The sequence below is a fragment of the Salvelinus alpinus genome, chromosome 35 (genome assembly GCF_045679555.1).
Source record: "Salvelinus alpinus chromosome 35, SLU_Salpinus.1, whole genome shotgun sequence".
Classification (NCBI taxonomy): Eukaryota; Metazoa; Chordata; class Actinopteri; order Salmoniformes; family Salmonidae; genus Salvelinus; species Salvelinus alpinus.
In genome coordinates, this window is record NC_092120.1 from 765,650 (window position 1) to 784,503 (window position 18,854).

An 18,854-nucleotide genomic window follows, 5' to 3' on the forward strand; every position below is an offset into this window, starting at 1 on the left:
CTATTCATATGCCAAAATATAACCACCATTCTGGTGGCAACCTTTATGAATCTCAATTCATTATATATGATTTGAATAAAGTCACAGGCATATTTTGTTGTGTTGAGAGAAAAGCAGAGGTTGGGCCAAGGGCTACCACCCAAAAACTATGATAAGAGTGCTGCAGCTGATGACAAATGGTGGGAGGAGGGATGGAAAGCATCAAGACAAATGAGATACACAAAATTAGAAGAGATTGAGTTGATGGAGTTGGATTAGAAGAAGGAGAGAGGGATGACTAGAAAAGGAGCAGAGTGAGTGCATATGAGCAAGATGGAGAAATAGAGGGGAGGGGGTGCGCGCGGGGGTCTCGGTACTTGGCAGTCTCTGGGTATCTCAGGTTCTCTCCGGCCGGGAAAGCGGTCGATATTTAATTGTTATTGCTAGCATGAAACGCACGGAAGCGGGGCCTGTACGAAAATTTCTCATTTATTTGGTATTCTTGTTTTCTCTTCCCCCCCCTCGCCCTCTTTGTGGAACGCCGAGGGTGTGCGGGGTTAGAAGGGAGGGGCAGTTACCACGCTGTGGGGGTAGAACTAGAGGGATGAGGATGGGATAAGCTCTAAGGGAAGAAATACACCGTTTTCTTCTCCCAAGTTTAGTTTCTGTTCCTAGACACATCGGATCCCCCCTCTATCACCTGCACGTAGTCTCACTCCCACTGTCACCCGCCCCTGGACCCCCCCCCCTGTTCCTCCATCACCCCTCTCTACCTCCACCTGTCCAAAATGAAAAATCTGTCATTTTCATCAAACGTCCAACCAAATATTATCTACACTCCATTCAAAGAGATCGAATCTTATTTAAGGCGACGAGATTCGCCATCTGTTTTCAAATTTCATTCCTCCATGAACTTTATTTTCCCCGACTTTGGGAAAAATTATAACCTGATCGATCCTCTATCTGGCCCCCGTGTACATATATTTTCAGTGGCGGTCTCCCACTTTGCTTTCAGTCGGCTGGTCAATTGTTTGTCTCTTGGACACACAGGAACACGCGCAGAACACATTTTACAGAGCAGATAGAAAAACTTAAGTGCAGCCAGCTTGGGTGTAGAGGGCTAGACCCATATGAGCTTCTCAATCTCTTTCTCTCCACCCCCTCTCTGCTCTGCTCTTTCCCCGCGTCCTGGACCGACCTCTCTTTCAAGCTCGCTTGCTCTCCCGCTAGCAAGCGCTGTCAACCTGCCTCGCCCTCTCATATAGCATTGTTTCTCGTGTTTCTCGTCATGTCTCCATCTGGTTCGCAGCTTCTTCTTCCTGTCCCATCTCTTACGCACCGCGGACGCAGATGGAAGTGACATAGGAAACGTTTAGAGCGGACAACTTTTTTTTTGCATTAGTCCTCTTTTCTTTTAGCAAACTAGCCTATTTGTTTTTACGCAGGACATTTCAACAGAGTTTTTTTCTTTTTCTTTACCAGCCTGGTTGTGTACACTCTAGTCTACTCATACTAGGTCCGTTTTTCTTTAACCTAATACTCAATATTCAAATTATTTTCTGTTTATCAATAACTTTTATAGCTATAGCCTACCCTATTTATTAGCCTATTTATATTTATTTGAGTTGCTTTAGCCTACTATTATGCACACGTGGAGGATGGGCAGTGAAAAGTGCTCATGAGTTGATTCCCAGTCGTCAGAAAGCTCTGTCTATGTCAGTTACGTCGACCGGACCCCGGAAACTCAAGTGGGACCTACTGCCAAGTCGATGAGAGCGCATCGGAGAAGGTAAGCATGCTCTCTTCCCATTGCCCCTGGATAGACACATTTGACTAAGTGAGAGGAATACTAAAAGAAGACGTCGGAGTGCTCTGGAAACAGAGAGCTCAAGAGATTGAGGGGAAAAACACGTGGCTCCTTCAGAAATTGATTGATCTACAGAATGCGCACGGGAGTGTATTGTACTGCGCTCAATGCGTCTCCAAATAGATCTACGCGGATTCCTTTGCTATTAAGCAGTATTGCGATGCTTCTTTGACGAGAAATTGAGTTGCTTCTTTGATGAGAAAACGTGTTGCGTTGCATTTGTAATGTAGGCCTACACTGAGTGTACAAAACATCAAGAACACCTGCTCTTTCAATGACAGGAGACAGGTTAAAGAAGGATATTTAAGCTTTGAGACAATTGAGACATGGATTGTGTATGTGTGCCATTCAGAGGGTGAATGTGCAAGACAAAAGATGTAAGTGCCTTTGAATGGGGTATGGTAGTAGGTACCAGGCGCACCGGTTTGTGTCAAGAAATGCAATGCTGCTGGGGTTTTCACGCTCAACAGTTTCCCATGTGTGTCAAGAAGGGTCCATCGCCCAAATGACATCAAGCCAACTTTGGGATGCATTGTAGTCAACATGGGCCAGCATCCCTGTGGAACGCTTTCGGCACCAGACGAATTGAGGCTGTTCTGGGGGTAAAAGGGGGGCGGGGGGTGCTCAATATAAGGAAGGTGTCCTCAATGTTTTGTACACTCAGTGTACACTGGCGTTCAAAAGTTTGGGGTCACTTAGAAATTTCATTGTTTTTGAAAGAAAAACATATTTTTTGTCCATTAAAATAACATCAAATTGATCAGAAATACAGCGTAGACATTGTTAATGTTGTAAATGACTATTGAAGCTCGAAACTGATGATTTTTAATGGAATATCTACATAGGCGTACAGATGCCCATTATCAGCAACCATCACTCCTGCGTTCCAATGGCACATTGTGTTAGCTAATCCAAGTTTATCATTTTAAAAGGCTAATTGATCATTAGAAAACCCTTTTGCAATTATGTTCGCACAGCTGAAAACTGTGGTGCTTATTAAAGAAGCAATAAAACTGGCCTTCTTTAGACTAGTTGAGTATCTGGAGCATCAGCATTTGTGGGTTTGATTACAGGCTCAAAATGGCCAGAAACAAATAACTTTCTTCTGAAAGTCGTCAGTCTATTCTTGTTCTGAGAAATTAAGGCTATTCCATGTGAGAAATTGCCAAGAAACTGAAGATCTCGTACAATGCTGTGTACTACTCCCTTCACAGAACAGCGCAAACTGGTACTAACCAGAATAGAAAGAGGAGTGGGAGGCCCCGGTGCACAACTGAGCAAGAGGACAAGTACATTAGAGTGTCTAGTTTGAGAAACAGACGCCTCACAAGTCCTCAACTGGAAGCTTAATTAAATAGTACCCGCAAAACACCAGTCTCAACGTCAACAGTGAAGAGGAGACTCCAGGATGCTGGCCTTCTAGACAGAGTTCCTCTGTTCAGTGTCTGTGTTCTTTTGCCCATCTTCATCTTTTCTTTTTATTGGCCATTCTGAGATGTCTTTTTCTTTGCAACTCTGCCTAAAAGGTGTCAATCGAACCCACAAATGCTGGCCAGTTTTATAGCTTCTATAATCAGCACCACAGTTTTCAGCTGTGCTAACATAATTGCAAAAGGGTTTTCTAATGATCAATTAGCCTTTTAAAATGATAAACTTGGATTAGCTAACACAACATGCCATTGGAACACAGGAGTGATGGTTGCTGATAATGGGCCTCTGTACGCCTATGCAGATATTCCATTACAAATCAGCCATTTCCAGCTTCAATAGTCATTTACAACATTAACAATGTCTACACTGTATTTCTGATCAATTTGATGTTATTTTAATGGACAAAAAAATTGCTTTTCTTTCAAAAATAAGGGCATTTCTAAGTGACCCCAAACTTTTGAACGGTAGCGTATTTCTTCGCTTCAAAAGAGCGAAACGGTGAGATGTTAGTCGTGTATCTAAGTGGCGAGAGAGTGTGGAAGGAGAGGAAGTGAGGAGGCAAGGGAGCTTTAGTACATGGGTAAACAAATGGAGTTTCGCTTGAGAAGTTGTAGGTACAGAATGTGTGTGTGTGTGTGTGTGTGTTCATGTGCTTGTGTGCATGAATGTGCAAGGAAAGCCTCAAACTCATACAGTTTGTGGCTGGCCTTAGTTAATGCTTGCAGCACTTATAAATGTAAGTAGGTTTAAAATGGTGTATATTTGAGGGGGAAAGTTACCTGTAGAGCAGGGGTGGACAATTCCAGTCCTCGAGGGCCTGATTGGTGTCACAATTTTGCCCCAGCTAACACACCTGACTCCAATCACCTAATCATGATCTTCAGTTTGGAATGCAATTTCATTAATCAGCTGTGTTTGCTAGGGATGGAGAAACAGTGTGACACCAATCAGTCAGGCCCCTGTGAGGTGTATCTCTGTAGCAGTGTCAGTGCTGTATCTAGATGGGCCACAGTGTGATCAGTCAGGCCCATGTGAGGAGTATCTCTGTAGCAGTGTCAGTGCTGTATCTAGATGGGCCACAGTGTGATCAGTCAGGCCCCTATGAGGTGTATCTCTGTAGAAGTGTCAGTGCTGTATCTAGATGGGCCACAGTGTGATCAGTCAGGCCCCTGTGAGGTGTATCTCTGTAGCAGTGTCAGTGCTGTATCTAGATGGGCCACAGTGTGATCAGTCAGGCCCCTGTGAGGTGTATCTCTGTAGCAGTGTCAGTGCTGTATCTAGATGGGCCACAGTGTGATCAGTCAGGGTAAAGCATTAGGCATGAGACACCGGCTGGGCCAGAGGTAAAGGCCAAGTAAGCATAGGATTTTTTCCCAATGATATCAGTGGTATCAATCACAGGTATATTTTTGTTATTCAGTATGTCTGGCTGGAAAAGCAACAAGCTCTCAGTCTCACTGCAGAATTATACGTTCATCCATGTTCTCCAAACGTCACATTTTGATGCTCCTGCTGCTCTGTATTGTTCCATTTTCCCGAAGGTCAAATGTCGAAGTTAAAGGTCAAGTTTAGTCACTCATTCTGAATGGTTAAGGTAAGGGTTAAGGTTTGGGATAGGGTTAAAACATTACGTTTCGTCACTCATTCTGAATGCTTAAGGTAAGGGTTATGGTTTGGGATAGGGTTAAAACCAAAAATAAATAAACAGTGTCCACGACTGGGATTGAACACACAACCTTCTGATCCAGAGTCATGGGATTACGCACATGCCAGCACCCTGTCCACAACACCCCATCAAAACCCAAGCCTACTTGATGGTAATAGCGCTCACTGTTGCCCCTGTGGCCGGTTTTGAAGGCATTTCCCAATGTTCTCATGACATGGAAAGACGTCCAATTTCAACGTCAATCTTGAACAACCTGGCTGGTTGATCAGTGGCTTTGAGACTCATCCATTGATTAGGTCGGCTACATCAACATCCACACTTCTCAGAAACACAGCGGTTCAGTTATTTGTCTTGTACGTTGGTTGACTGAGGTGATATTTATGTTGACTTTAACAGGTTGAATGGTTCCATGGGAGATAAACCAGTCATAAAGGCAGGTCCAGAGTCAGTCCTCCAGCACTGAGACGATGACAGTACAGTCAATGGCTCCAATCATTCCTCATCTGCTTTATGGCTCTTCCGACGTTTATAGCCATTAGGCGGGCTTACGTAAACACATTAATGGATGTGAAGGGCACGGGGGCTTTATTCAGCTGGGTACTACATTTAATCAAGGGTCACTCCCAGTTCGTAAAGTCAGTAATCCACTCCATGTCAGCTAGATCCACTTCAGAGTTTGGCTGAGACATGGCAGAGGACTGTTGCATGGATGTTTGTCTATAGGTAATCTTATTAGATGACTGCACTCCATAAAGAGATCATGATACTATATGTGTTATCTGTTTATTTATTCAACCAACTGATAGTAAAATAGATAGAAAAGCATTGTTCCTGCTTTATACAGTCTTGCTTTATATTCCCTCTTATCAGTGCCTGTGAATTGCCCTCATTATTTTCTCTGTCCTTACTGTTATTCTTCCCTTTTCCTCTGTCCTTACTGTTATCCTTCCCTTTTCCTTTGTCCTTACTGTTATCTTTCTTTTGCTCTTCAGTAAATCCTTCTTCCTTCCTCCTCACTCAATTCTTCCTCAAAATGTTCCACATTGTCTCTCTGATTCACCCCTCTCTTTTTATCCACCCTTCATCCATCCACCCTTCCTTTCTTCAACCCTCCCATCCCACCTGCCCTACCTACCCCCAAGTTGGCCTGCCCCATGTTTGGGAGTCGCTTACCCCCCCACCCCCTTCTCTCACTTAACCCCATATTTCACAGCTGAACTGCGGCTAATTTCCCCCTAGTCGGTCGAGCAGCGCTCCCTCCACCACACCACCACGCTTAATTACCCACAATTAAAGACCAACGCTAACGAGAAAATTGCTCTGTTATGAAATGACTTCAAAAGAGGACTGGAGGAAGTGGAATGGATTCAAGGAAAAGTTGGGCTCTAGCCTTGGGGGAGACTGGGAGGGAAAAGGAGAATTATCATGCAGTGTTTCCTTTTACCCCCAAGGATGTTTCCTTAGGCTGGATGTGCAAAGACCTATAGGCCACACCCGGGGCTGTAGACACTAAAAGTGTGTCCAAAATGACACCCTATTCCCCATATAGTATCAGTCCCGTGTACAGTATGCAGTATGTGGCTCTGACCAAAATTACTATATTGTGAAAAAGCTGTCATTTGAGGTATGCTCTACTATTTTATATTGAGTCCAATTTGATATAGGTTCTTCAATTGAACATATCTACTGCCCTAGCTAATGAAACATGATGGTGTGGTAGAGGGATAGTACAGGCAAGTAGCATACTGATGTAGGGGGACTTCTTTGATGCTGGACCCCACAGAAAAGCCAGAATGTGGGTATAGTATACTGTATTTTAGTCATGGATCATTTTAGTCATTTTATAATTTTTCTGGATTATGTGTGTATAGTTTTTTGATTGCTAGGTAATACTGCACTGTTGGATCTAGAAACACAAGCATTTTGCTGCACCTGCGATAACATCTGCAAATCTGTGTACGCAACCAATACACTTTGATTTGATTTAGTAAAATTATTCTGGATACTTGTTTGATTCTGCATTAATGAGGCTAACCAATAGCAGGCTAAAGACAAGGCAGACTGATGTGAGCAGTAGGGTAGATAGTCTGTGTGTCTGTGGGAGTATCAGTAGCCCGCTGCAGGTGAAGCTATAGACGGTTACCATGAGTCATGGGTAGGCTTATGGAATCTATGGAGATCCAAACAGATTTACATGATGTCTTGCTTTGCATTGTGTCATGAAGTGAGCTATAGTAGGGGACTGTAGGCATCATGAAGCAGCCATTAGCTCAACAACACAACACAGCTCAGTATTTGTCAGTCTAAGGAAGAGCAGGCCCCCCAACCCCCCCATCCATAAACCCAATCTAAAACCAGAAAAATGAAACAAAGAAACCTTAATTCAGATTATTTTCATCCAGTTTGCACCCTAATACACAGACTAATGGGGGAAAGAAGAGCTATATGCTGGGGATAATTGTAACAGTGGTAGTAATAACGTCAGACCCGACACTGATAACAATTAGATTTGATTTCATTTGAGAATGCCTCCACAGCTGCTCCCTTCTCACCCCCCCCACCCCAGACCTGTCTCCCCCCTCTAGATTAAAGTGGGTGTGTTAATTCCCTGGTGTAGCGATCGAAGGGCTCTGGCAACAATGGGAAATGGGCTATTGATTAGAACAGCTCAGATTAAGACTAGGCAGTGGAGCTCTTTCTTGCTCCCCCCCCCCCCCCCCATTTTCTCTCCATTTCCCACCTTGTTCTTTCTGTCTTCCTGTCTGTCCTGCTTGTGTCACCTCCCGCTATCTATCCCCCTCTTTCTTTCTTTTTCCTACCTGACTCTTCCCCCCTCTCTCTCTCACACACACACACACACACACACTCTGTCAATGTCTATGAGGATTTCCGTGTCTGTCTGTCCCCCCCTTCTCTCCCTCCTCCTCTCTACATCCTCTCTCCTTCTCTTTCCCAATCTCTGTCTGTACCTATTAGGCCTATCTATTTTCTCTCTCTCTCTCTCTCTCTCTCTCTCTCTCTCTCTCTCTCTCTCTCTCTCTCTCTCTCTCTCTCTCTCTCTCTCTCTCTCTCTCTCTCTCTCTCATGCACTCGTTTCCTTCGGAAACAAGTTAAAAACGTTTGCCAATACCACTGTTGATGTAGTAAAGTCTAGAAATGTAGAAATAGAACTGTACAGTAAATCCCAGACTGTATAAATGAATGATAAATGTACAGTAGTATAGACTTAAATAACTAGATTCTAAACCCCTCACTCCAAAGCAGTCTGACACCCACACTGCTGTGAGGTTGTATATCAATCAATCAAGCCACGTCTTTGTTGTACCACAATTAAAACCTCCCCTATCAAAATCTCTCTTATACCAAATTAGCTGTCATGATCTGACGGGGGACAGAATACATTGGATTTGCATTGAGAAGACATAAAACATACAAAATATAAGGAGACAGCAAATCTATACAGTGAAAAGTGAGCTAAAATTCCCCTGCTCTACTTATATTAATTACCTCAATCAATGGGAATGCTGTAGGTCAGTTATCCATCCTCCACCACTACTCTCTGGCAGAATGCCTACCAGGCCCCGGAACCACATCCAAGCCCAGATCTAGGGTCTGTGGCAACACCACTGCTTCAACCTTGTTGCTGTTATAAGGCGCCTGGGATTGGTCTTGGGTCAGTGGTTAGGAGGTACTGTATTGTCCACTGCTTTCACCCTTTCGGCTGTGAGACACACACACACACACACATATGTAGACAGATACACACACACACACACACACACACACACACACACACACACACACACACACACACACACACCAGTGTCCATATCAATATTCTTATGATCCTTAGGGACTATGAGAGTATTGGTGGAGCATTCATCTGCTGAGTATGTGACCGTGTGTCTGATATCCCCTTCTCTAGGATACACACACTTATCCCTCCCCTAGACACGTGTGTAAACACTATGATACACACACACTTAGCCCCCCTCCCAGACACGTGTGTAAACAATATGATACACACACACTTAGCCCCCCTCCCAGATACGTGTGTAAACACTATGATCCACACACACACACACACACACACACACACACACACACACACACACACACACACACACACACACACACTTAGCCCCCTCCCAGACACGTGTGTAAACACTATGATACACACACACACTTAGCCCCCCTCCCAGACACATGTGTAAACACTATGATACAAACACACACTTAGCCCCCTCCCAGACACGTGTGTAAATACTATGATACACACACTTAGCCCCCTCCCAGACACGTTTGTAAACACTATGATATACACACACTAAGCCCCCCTCCCAGACACGTGTGTAAACACTATGATACACACACACTTATCCCCCCTCACAGACACGTGTGTAAACACTATGATACACACACTTAGCCCCACTCCCAAACACGTGTGTAAACACTATGATACACACACACTTAGCCCCACTCCCAGACACGTGTGTAAACTCTATGACACACACAATTAGCCCCCCTCCTAGACACGTGTGTTAACACTATGATACACACACACACTTAGCCCCCCTCCCAAACATGTGTGTAAACACTGATACACACACACACTTAGCCCCCCTCCCAGACACGTGTGTAAACACTATGATACACACACACTTAGCCCCACTCCCAGACACATGTGTGTAAACACTGATACACACACACTTATCCCCCCTCCCAGGCACGTGTGTAAACACTGATACACACACACACTTAGCCCCTTCCCAGACACGTGTGTAAACACTATGAAACACACCAACTTATCCCCCCTCCCAGACACGTGTGTAAACACTATGATGCACACACACTTAGCCCCCCTTTCAGACACTTGTGTAAACCCTATGATAAACAAACACTTAGCCCCTCTCCCAGACACGTGTGTAAACACTACGATACACACACACTTAGCCCCCCTCCCAGACACGTGTGTAAACACTATGATACACACACACTTAGCCACCCTCCCAGACACGTGTGTAAACACTATGATACACACACACTTAGCCCCCCTTCCAGACAAGTGTGTAAACACTATGATACACACACACTTAGCCCCCCTTCCAGACAAGTGTGTAAACACTGATACACACACACACTTAGCCCCTTCCCAGACACGTGTGTAAACACTATGATAAACACACACTTAGCCCCACTCCCAGACACGTGTGTAAACAGTGATACACACACACTTAGCCCCCCTCCCAGACATGTGTGTTAACACTGATACACACACACACACCTAGCCCCCCTCCCAGACACGTGTGTAAATACTATGATACACACACTTATCCCCCTCCCAGACACGTTTGTAAACACTATGATATACACACACTAAGCCCCCCTCCCAGACACGTGTGTAAACACTATGATACACACACACTTATCCCCCCTCACAGACACGTGTGTAAACACTATGATACACACACTTAGCCCCACTCCCAAACACGTGTGTAAACACTATGATACACACACATTAGCCCCACTCCCAGACACGTGTGTAAACTCTACGACACACACAATTAGCCCCCCTCCTAGACACGTGTGTTAACACTATGATACACACACACTTAGCCCCCCTCCCAAACATGTGTGTAAACACTGATACACACACACACTTAGCCCCCCTCCCAGACACGTGTGTAAACACTATGATACACACACACTTAGCCCCACTCCCAGACACATGTGTGTAAACACTGATACACACACACTTATCCCCCCTCCCAGGCACGTGTGTAAACACTGATACACACACACACTTAGCCCCTTCCCAGACACGTGTGTAAACACTATGAAACACACCAACTTATCCCCCCTCCCAGACACGTGTGTAAACACTATGATGCACACACACTTAGCCCCCCTTTCAGACACTTGTGTAAACCCTATGATAAACAAACACTTAGCCACTCTCCCAGACACGTGTGTAAACACTACGATACACACACACTTAGCCCCCCTCCCAGACACGTGTGTAAACACTATGATACACACACACTTAGCCACCCTCCCAGACACGTATGTAAACACTATGATACACACACACTTAGCCCCCCTTCCAGACAAGTGTGTAAACACTATGATACACACACACTTAGCCCCCCTTCCAGACAAGTGTGTAAACACTGATACACACACACACTTAGCCCCTTCCCAGACACGTGTGTAAACACTATGATACACACACACACTTAGCCCCACTCCCAGACACGTGTGTAAACAGTGATACACACACACTTAGCCCCCCTCCCAGACATGTGTGTTAACACTGATACACACACACACACCTAGCCCCCCTCCCAGACACGTGTGTAAACACTATGATACACACACACTTAGCCCCCCTTCCAGACAAGTGTGTAAACACTATGATACACACACACTTAGCCCCCCTTCCAGACAAGTGTGTAAACACTGATACACACACACACTTAGCCACCCTCCCAGACACGTATGTAAACACTATGATACACACACACTTAGCCCCCCTTCCAGACAAGTGTGTAAACACTATGATACACACACACTTAGCCCCCCTCCCAGACATGTTTGTAAACACTATGATACACACACACTTAGCCCCCCTTCCAGACAAGTGTGTAAACACTGATACACACACACACTTAGCCCCCTTCCCAGACACGTGTGTAAACACTATGATACACACCCACTTATCCCCCCTCCTAGACACGTGTGTAAACACTATGATACACACACACTTAGCCCCCTTCCCAGACACGTGTGTAAACATTATGACACACACCCACTTATCCTCCCTCCCAGACACGTGTGTAAAGACTACGACACACACACACTTAGCCCCCCTCCCAGACATGTGTGTAAACACTGATACACACACACACTTAGCCCCTTCCCAGACACGTGTGTAAACACTATGATACACACACACTAAGCCCCCTTCCCACACACGTGTGTAAACACTATGATACACACCCACTTATCCTCCCTCCCAGACACGTGTGTAAACACTACGACACACACACACTTAGCCCCCCTCCCAGACATGTGTGTAAACACTGATACACACACACACTTAGCCCCTTCCCAGACACGTGTGTAAACACTATGATACACACACACTAAGCCCCCTTCCCAGACACGTGTGTAAACACTATGATAAACACACACTTAGCCCCACTCCCAGACACGTGTGTAAACACTATGATACACACACACACTTAGCCCCCCTCCCAGACACGTGTGTAAACAGTAATACACACACACTTAGCCCCCCTCCCAGACATGTGTGTTAACACTGATACACACACACCTAGCCCCCCTCCCAGACACGTGTGTAAACACTATGATACACACACACTTAGCCCCCCTCCCAGGCACGTGTGTAAACACTGAAACACACACACACACCTAGCCCCCTCCCAGACATGTGTGTAAACACTGATACACACACACACTTAGCCCCTTCCCAGACACGTGTGTAAACACTATGATACATACACACTTAGCCCCCTTCCCACACACGTGTGTAAACACCATGATAGACACCCATTTATCCCCCCCTCCCAGACACGTGTGTAAACACTATGATGCACACACACCTAGCCCCCCTCCCAGATACGTGTGTAAACACTGATACACACACACACACACACACACACACACACACACACACACACACCTAGCCCCCCTCCCAGACATGTGTGTAAACACTGATACACACACACTTAGCCCCTTCCCAGACACGTGTGTAAACACTATGATACACACACACACTTAGCCCCCCTCCCAGACATGTGTGTAAACACTGATACACACACACATACTTAGCCCCTTCCCAGACACGTGTTTAAACACTGATACACACACACTTAGCCCCCTTCCCAAACACGTGTGTAAACACTATGATACACACCCACTTCTCCCCCCTCCCAGACACGTATGTAAACACTATGATACACACACACTTATCCCCCCTCCCAGACATGTGTGTAAACACTATGATACACAAACACTTAGCCCCCCTCCCAGACACGTGTGTAAACATTACGATACACACACACACTTGGCCCCCCTCCCAGACACGTGTGTAAACACTATGATACACACACACTTAGCCCCCCTCCCAGGCACATGTGTAAACACTGAAAACACACACACACCTAGCCCCCTCCCAGACATGTGTGTAAACACTGATACACACACACACTTAGCCCCTTCCCAGACACATGTGTAAACACTGATACACACACACTTATCCCCCATCCCAGACACGTGTGTAAACACTATGATACACACACACTTAGCCCCCCTTCCAAAGACGTGTGTAAACACTATGATACACACACTTAGCCCCACTCCCAGACACGTGTGTAAACACTGATACACACACACACACACACACACACACACACACACACACACACACACACACACACACACACACACACACACACACACACACACACACACCTAGCCCCCCTCCCAGACATGTGTGTAAACACTGATACACACACACACTTAGCCCCTTCCCAGACACGTGTGTAAACACTATGATACACACACACACTTATCCCCCCTCCCAGACATGTGTGTAAACACTACGACACACACACTTAGACCCCCTCCCAGACACGTGTGTTAACACTATGATACACACACACTTAGCCCCCCCCAGACATGTGTGTAAACACTATGATACACACACACTTACCCCCTTCCAAACACGTGTGTAAACACTATGATACACATACTTAGCCCCCCTCCCAGACACGTGTGTAAACACTACGACACACACCCACTTCTCCCCCCTCCCAGACACGTGTGTAAACACTATGATACACACACACTTATCCCCCCTTCCAGACAAGTGTGTAAACACTATGATACACACACACTTAGCCCCCCTTCCAGACAAGTGTGTAAACACTGATACACACACACACTTAGCCCCTTCCCAGACACGTGTGTAAACACTATGATAAACACACACTTAGCCCCACTCCCAGACACGTGTGTAAACAGTGATACACACACACTTAGCCCCCCTCCCAGACATGTGTGTTAACACTGATACACACACACACACCTAGCCCCCCTCCCAGACACGTGTGTAAACACTATGATACACACACACACTTATCCCCCCTCCCAGACACGTGTGTAAACACTATGATACACACACACTTAGCCCCCCTCCCAGACATGTTTGTAAACACTATGATACACACACACTTAGCCCCCTTCCCAGACACGTGTGTAAACACTATGATACACACCCACTTATCCCCCCTCCCAGACACGTGTGTAAACACTGATACACACACACACTTAGCCCCCCTCCCAGACACGTGTGTAAACACTATGATACACACACACTTAGCCCCCTTCCCAGACACGTGTGTAAACACTATGATACACACCCACTTATCCCCCCTCCCAGACACGTGTGTAAACACTATGATACACACCCACTTATCCCCCCTCCCAGACACGTGTGTAAACACTGATACACACACACACTTAGCCCCCCTCCCAGACACGTGTGTAAACACTATGATACACACACACTTAGCCCCCTTCCCAGACACGTGTGTAAACACTATGATACACACACACTTAGCCCCCTTCCCAGACACGTGTGTAAACACTATGATACACACCCACTTATCCCCCCTCCCAGACACGTGTGTAAACACTATGATACACACCCACTTATCCCCCCTCCCAGACACGTGTGTAAACACTGATACACACACACACTTAGCCCCCCTCCCAGACACGTGTGTAAAGACTACGACACACACACACTTAGCCCCCCTCCCAGACATGTGTGTAAACACTGATACACACACACACTTAGCCCCCCTCCCAGACACATGTGTAAACAGTGATACACACACACTTAGCCCCCCTCCCAGACATGTGTGTTAACACTGATACACACACACACACCTAGCCCCCCTCCCAGACACGTGTGTAAACACTATGATACACACACACTTATCCCCCTTCCCAGACACGTGTGTAAACACTATGATACACACACACTTAGCCCCCCTTCCAGACATGTTTGTAAACACTATGATACACACACACTTAGCCCCCTTCCCAGACACGTGTGTAAACACTATGATACACACACACTTAGCCCCCCTCCCAGACATGTGTGTAAACACTATGATACACACACACTTAGCCCCCCTTCCAGACAAGTGTGTAAACACTGATACACACACACACTTAGCCCCTTCCCAGACACGTGTGTAAACACTATGATACACACACACTTAGCCCCCTTCCCAGACACGTGTGTAAACACTATGATACACACCCACTTATCCCCCCTCCCAGACACGTGTGTAAACACTATGATACACACACACTTAGCCACTTCCCAGAAACGTGTGTAAACACTGATACACACACACACTTAGCCCCCTTCCCAGACACGTGTGTAAACACTATGATACACACCCACTTATCCCCCCTCCTAGACACGTGTGTAAACACTATGATACACACACACTTAGCCCCCTTCCCAGACACGTGTGTAAACATTATGACACACACCCACTTATCCTCCCTCCCAGACACGTGTTTAAAGACTACGACACACACACACTTAGCCCCCCTCCCAGACATGTGTGTAAACACTGATACACACACACACTTAGCCCCTTCCCAGACACGTGTGTAAACACTATGATACACACACACTAAGCCCCCTTCCCACACACGTGTGTAAACACTATGATACACACCCACTTATCCTCCCTCCCAGACACGTGTGTAAACACTACGACACACACACACTTAGCCCCCCTCCCAGACATGTGTGTAAACACTGATACACACACACACTTAGCCCCTTCCCAGACACGTGTGTAAACACTATGATACACACACACTAAGCCCCCTTCCCAGACACGTGTGTAAACACTATGATAAACACACACTTAGCCCCACTCCCAGACACGTGTGTAAACACTATGATACACACACACACTTAGCCCCCCTCCCAGACACGTGTGTAAACAGTAATACACACACACTTAGCCCCCCTCCCAGACATGTGTGTTAACACTGATACACACACACCTAGCCCCCCTCCCAGACACGTGTGTAAACACTATGATACACACACACTTAGCCCCCCTCCCAGGCACGTGTGTAAACACTGAAACACACACACACACCTAGCCCCCTCCCAGACATGTGTGTAAACACTGATACACACACACACTTAGCCCCTTCCCAGACACGTGTGTAAACACTATGATACATACACACTTAGCCCCCTTCCCACACACGTGTGTAAACACCATGATAGACACCCATTTATCCCCCCCTCCCAGACACGTGTGTAAACACTATGATGCACACACACCTAGCCCCCCTCCCAGATACGTGTGTAAACACTGATACACACACACACACACACACACACACACACACACACACACCTAGCCCCCCTCCCAGACATGTGTGTAAACACTGATACACACACACTTAGCCCCTTCCCAGACACGTGTGTAAACACTATGATACACACACACACTTAGCCCCCCTCCCAGACATGTGTGTAAACACTGATACACACACACATACTTAGCCCCTTCCCAGACACGTGTTTAAACACTGATACACACACACTTAGCCCCCTTCCCAAACACGTGTGTAAACACTATGATACACACCCACTTCTCCCCCCTCCCAGACACGTATGTAAACACTATGATACACACACACTTATCCCCCCTCCCAGACATGTGTGTAAACACTATGATACACAAACACTTAGCCCCCCTCCCAGACACGTGTGTAAACATTACGATACACACACACACTAGGCCCCCCTCCCAGACACGTGTGTAAACACTATGATACACACACACTTAGCCCCCCTCCCAGGCACATGTGTAAACACTGAAACACACACACACACCTAGCCCCCTCCCAGACATGTGTGTAAACACTGATACACACACACACTTAGCCCCTTCCCAGACACGTGTGTAAACACTATGATACACACACACTAAGCCCCCTTCCCAGACACGTGTGTAAACACTATGATAAACACACACTTAGCCCCACTCCCAGACACGTGTGTAAACACTATGATACACACACACACTTAGCCCCCCTCCCAGACATGTGTGTAACCACTATGATACACACACACTTAGCCCCTACCCAGACACGCGTGTAAACACTACGATACACACACACACTTAGCCCCCCTCCCAGACATGTGTGTAAACACTGATACACACACACATACTTAGCCCCTTCCCAGACACGTGTTTAAACACTGATACACACACACTTAGCCCCCTTCCCAAACACGTGTGTAAACACTATGATACACACCCACTTCTCCCCCCTCCCAGACACGTATGTAAACACTATGATACACACACACTTATCCCCCCTCCCAGACATGTGTGTAAACACTATGATACACAAACACTTAGCCCCCCTCCCAGACACGTGTGTAAACATTACGATACACACACACACTTGGCCCCCCTCCCAGACACGTGTGTAAACACTATGATACACACACACTTAGCCCCCCTCCCAGACATGTGTGTAACCACTATGATACACACACACTTAGCCCCTACCCAGACACGCGTGTAAACACTACGATACACACACACACTTAGCCCCCCTCCCAGACACGTGTGTAAACACTATGATACACACACACTTATCCCGCCTCCCAAACACGTGTGTAAACACTATGATACACACACACTTAGCCCCTACCCAGACACGTGTGTAAACACTATGATACACACACACTTAGCCCCTACCCAGACACGTGTGTAAACACTACGATACACACACACTTAGCCCCTACCCAGACACGTGTGTAAACACTATGATACACACACACTTAGCCCCTACCCAGACACGTGTGTAAACACTACGATACACACACACACTTAGCCCCCCTCCCAGACACGTGTGTAAACACTATGATACACACACACTTAGCCCCCCTCCCAGACACGTGTGTAAACACTATGATACACACACACTTAGCCTCTACCCAGACACGTGTGTAAACACTATGATACACACACACTAAGCCCCCCTCCCAGACACGTGTGTAAACACTATGATACACACACACTTAGCCCCACTCCCAGACACGTGTATAAACACTAAGATACACACATACTTAGCTCCCTCCCAGACACGTCTGTAAACACTATGATACACACACACTTAGCCCCCCTCCCAGACACGTGTGTAAACACTATGATACACACACACTTAGCCCCTCCCAGACACGTGTGTAAACACTACGATACACACACACACTTAGCCCCCCTCTCAGACACGTGTGTAAACACTATGATACACACACACTTATCCCGCCTCCCAAACACGTGTGTAAACACTATGATACACACACACTTAGCCCCTACCCAGACACGTGTGTAAACACTATGATACACACACACTTAGCCCCTACCCAGACACGTGTGTAAACACTATGATACACACACACTAAGCCCCCCTCCCAGACACGTGTGTAAACACTAAGATACACACATACTTAGCTCCCTCCCAGACACGTCTGTAAACACTATGATACACACACACTTAGCCCCTACCCAGACACGTGTGTAAACACTATGATACACACACACTTAGCCCCACTCCCAGACACGTGTGTAAACATTATGACACACACACACTTAGCCCCCCTCCCAGACACGTGTATAAACACTAAGATACACACATACTTAGCTCCCTCCCAGACACGTCTGTAAACACTATGATACACACACACTTAGCCCCCCTCCCAGACACGTGTGTAAACACTATGATACACACACACTTAGCCCCTCCCAGACACGTGTGTAA

At 46.3% G+C, this 18,854-nt stretch overlaps 1 protein-coding gene and 1 long non-coding RNA gene across 3 annotated transcripts in view; one reads left to right on the plus strand and one right to left on the minus strand.

The window, feature by feature from the left end:
• Positions 1–18,854, minus strand: part of LOC139564397 (uncharacterized) — a 418,006-nt gene that overhangs the window by 385,705 nt on the left and 13,447 nt on the right. The gene's annotated exons all lie outside the window — the stretch shown is intronic.
• Positions 1,037–18,854, plus strand: part of LOC139564396 (ETS domain-containing transcription factor ERF-like) — a 69,765-nt gene continuing 51,947 nt past the window's right edge. Inside the window, exon 1 of one of the 2 annotated variants that reach the window (XM_071383885.1) lies at positions 1,037–1,768. In XM_071383885.1, the coding sequence (XP_071239986.1) occupies positions 1,749–1,768 (20 nt within the window). In that variant the 5' untranslated portion in view covers positions 1,037–1,748. The remainder of the gene's footprint in view (positions 1,769–18,854) is intronic. The other variant, XM_071383889.1, reaches the window with a different exon arrangement.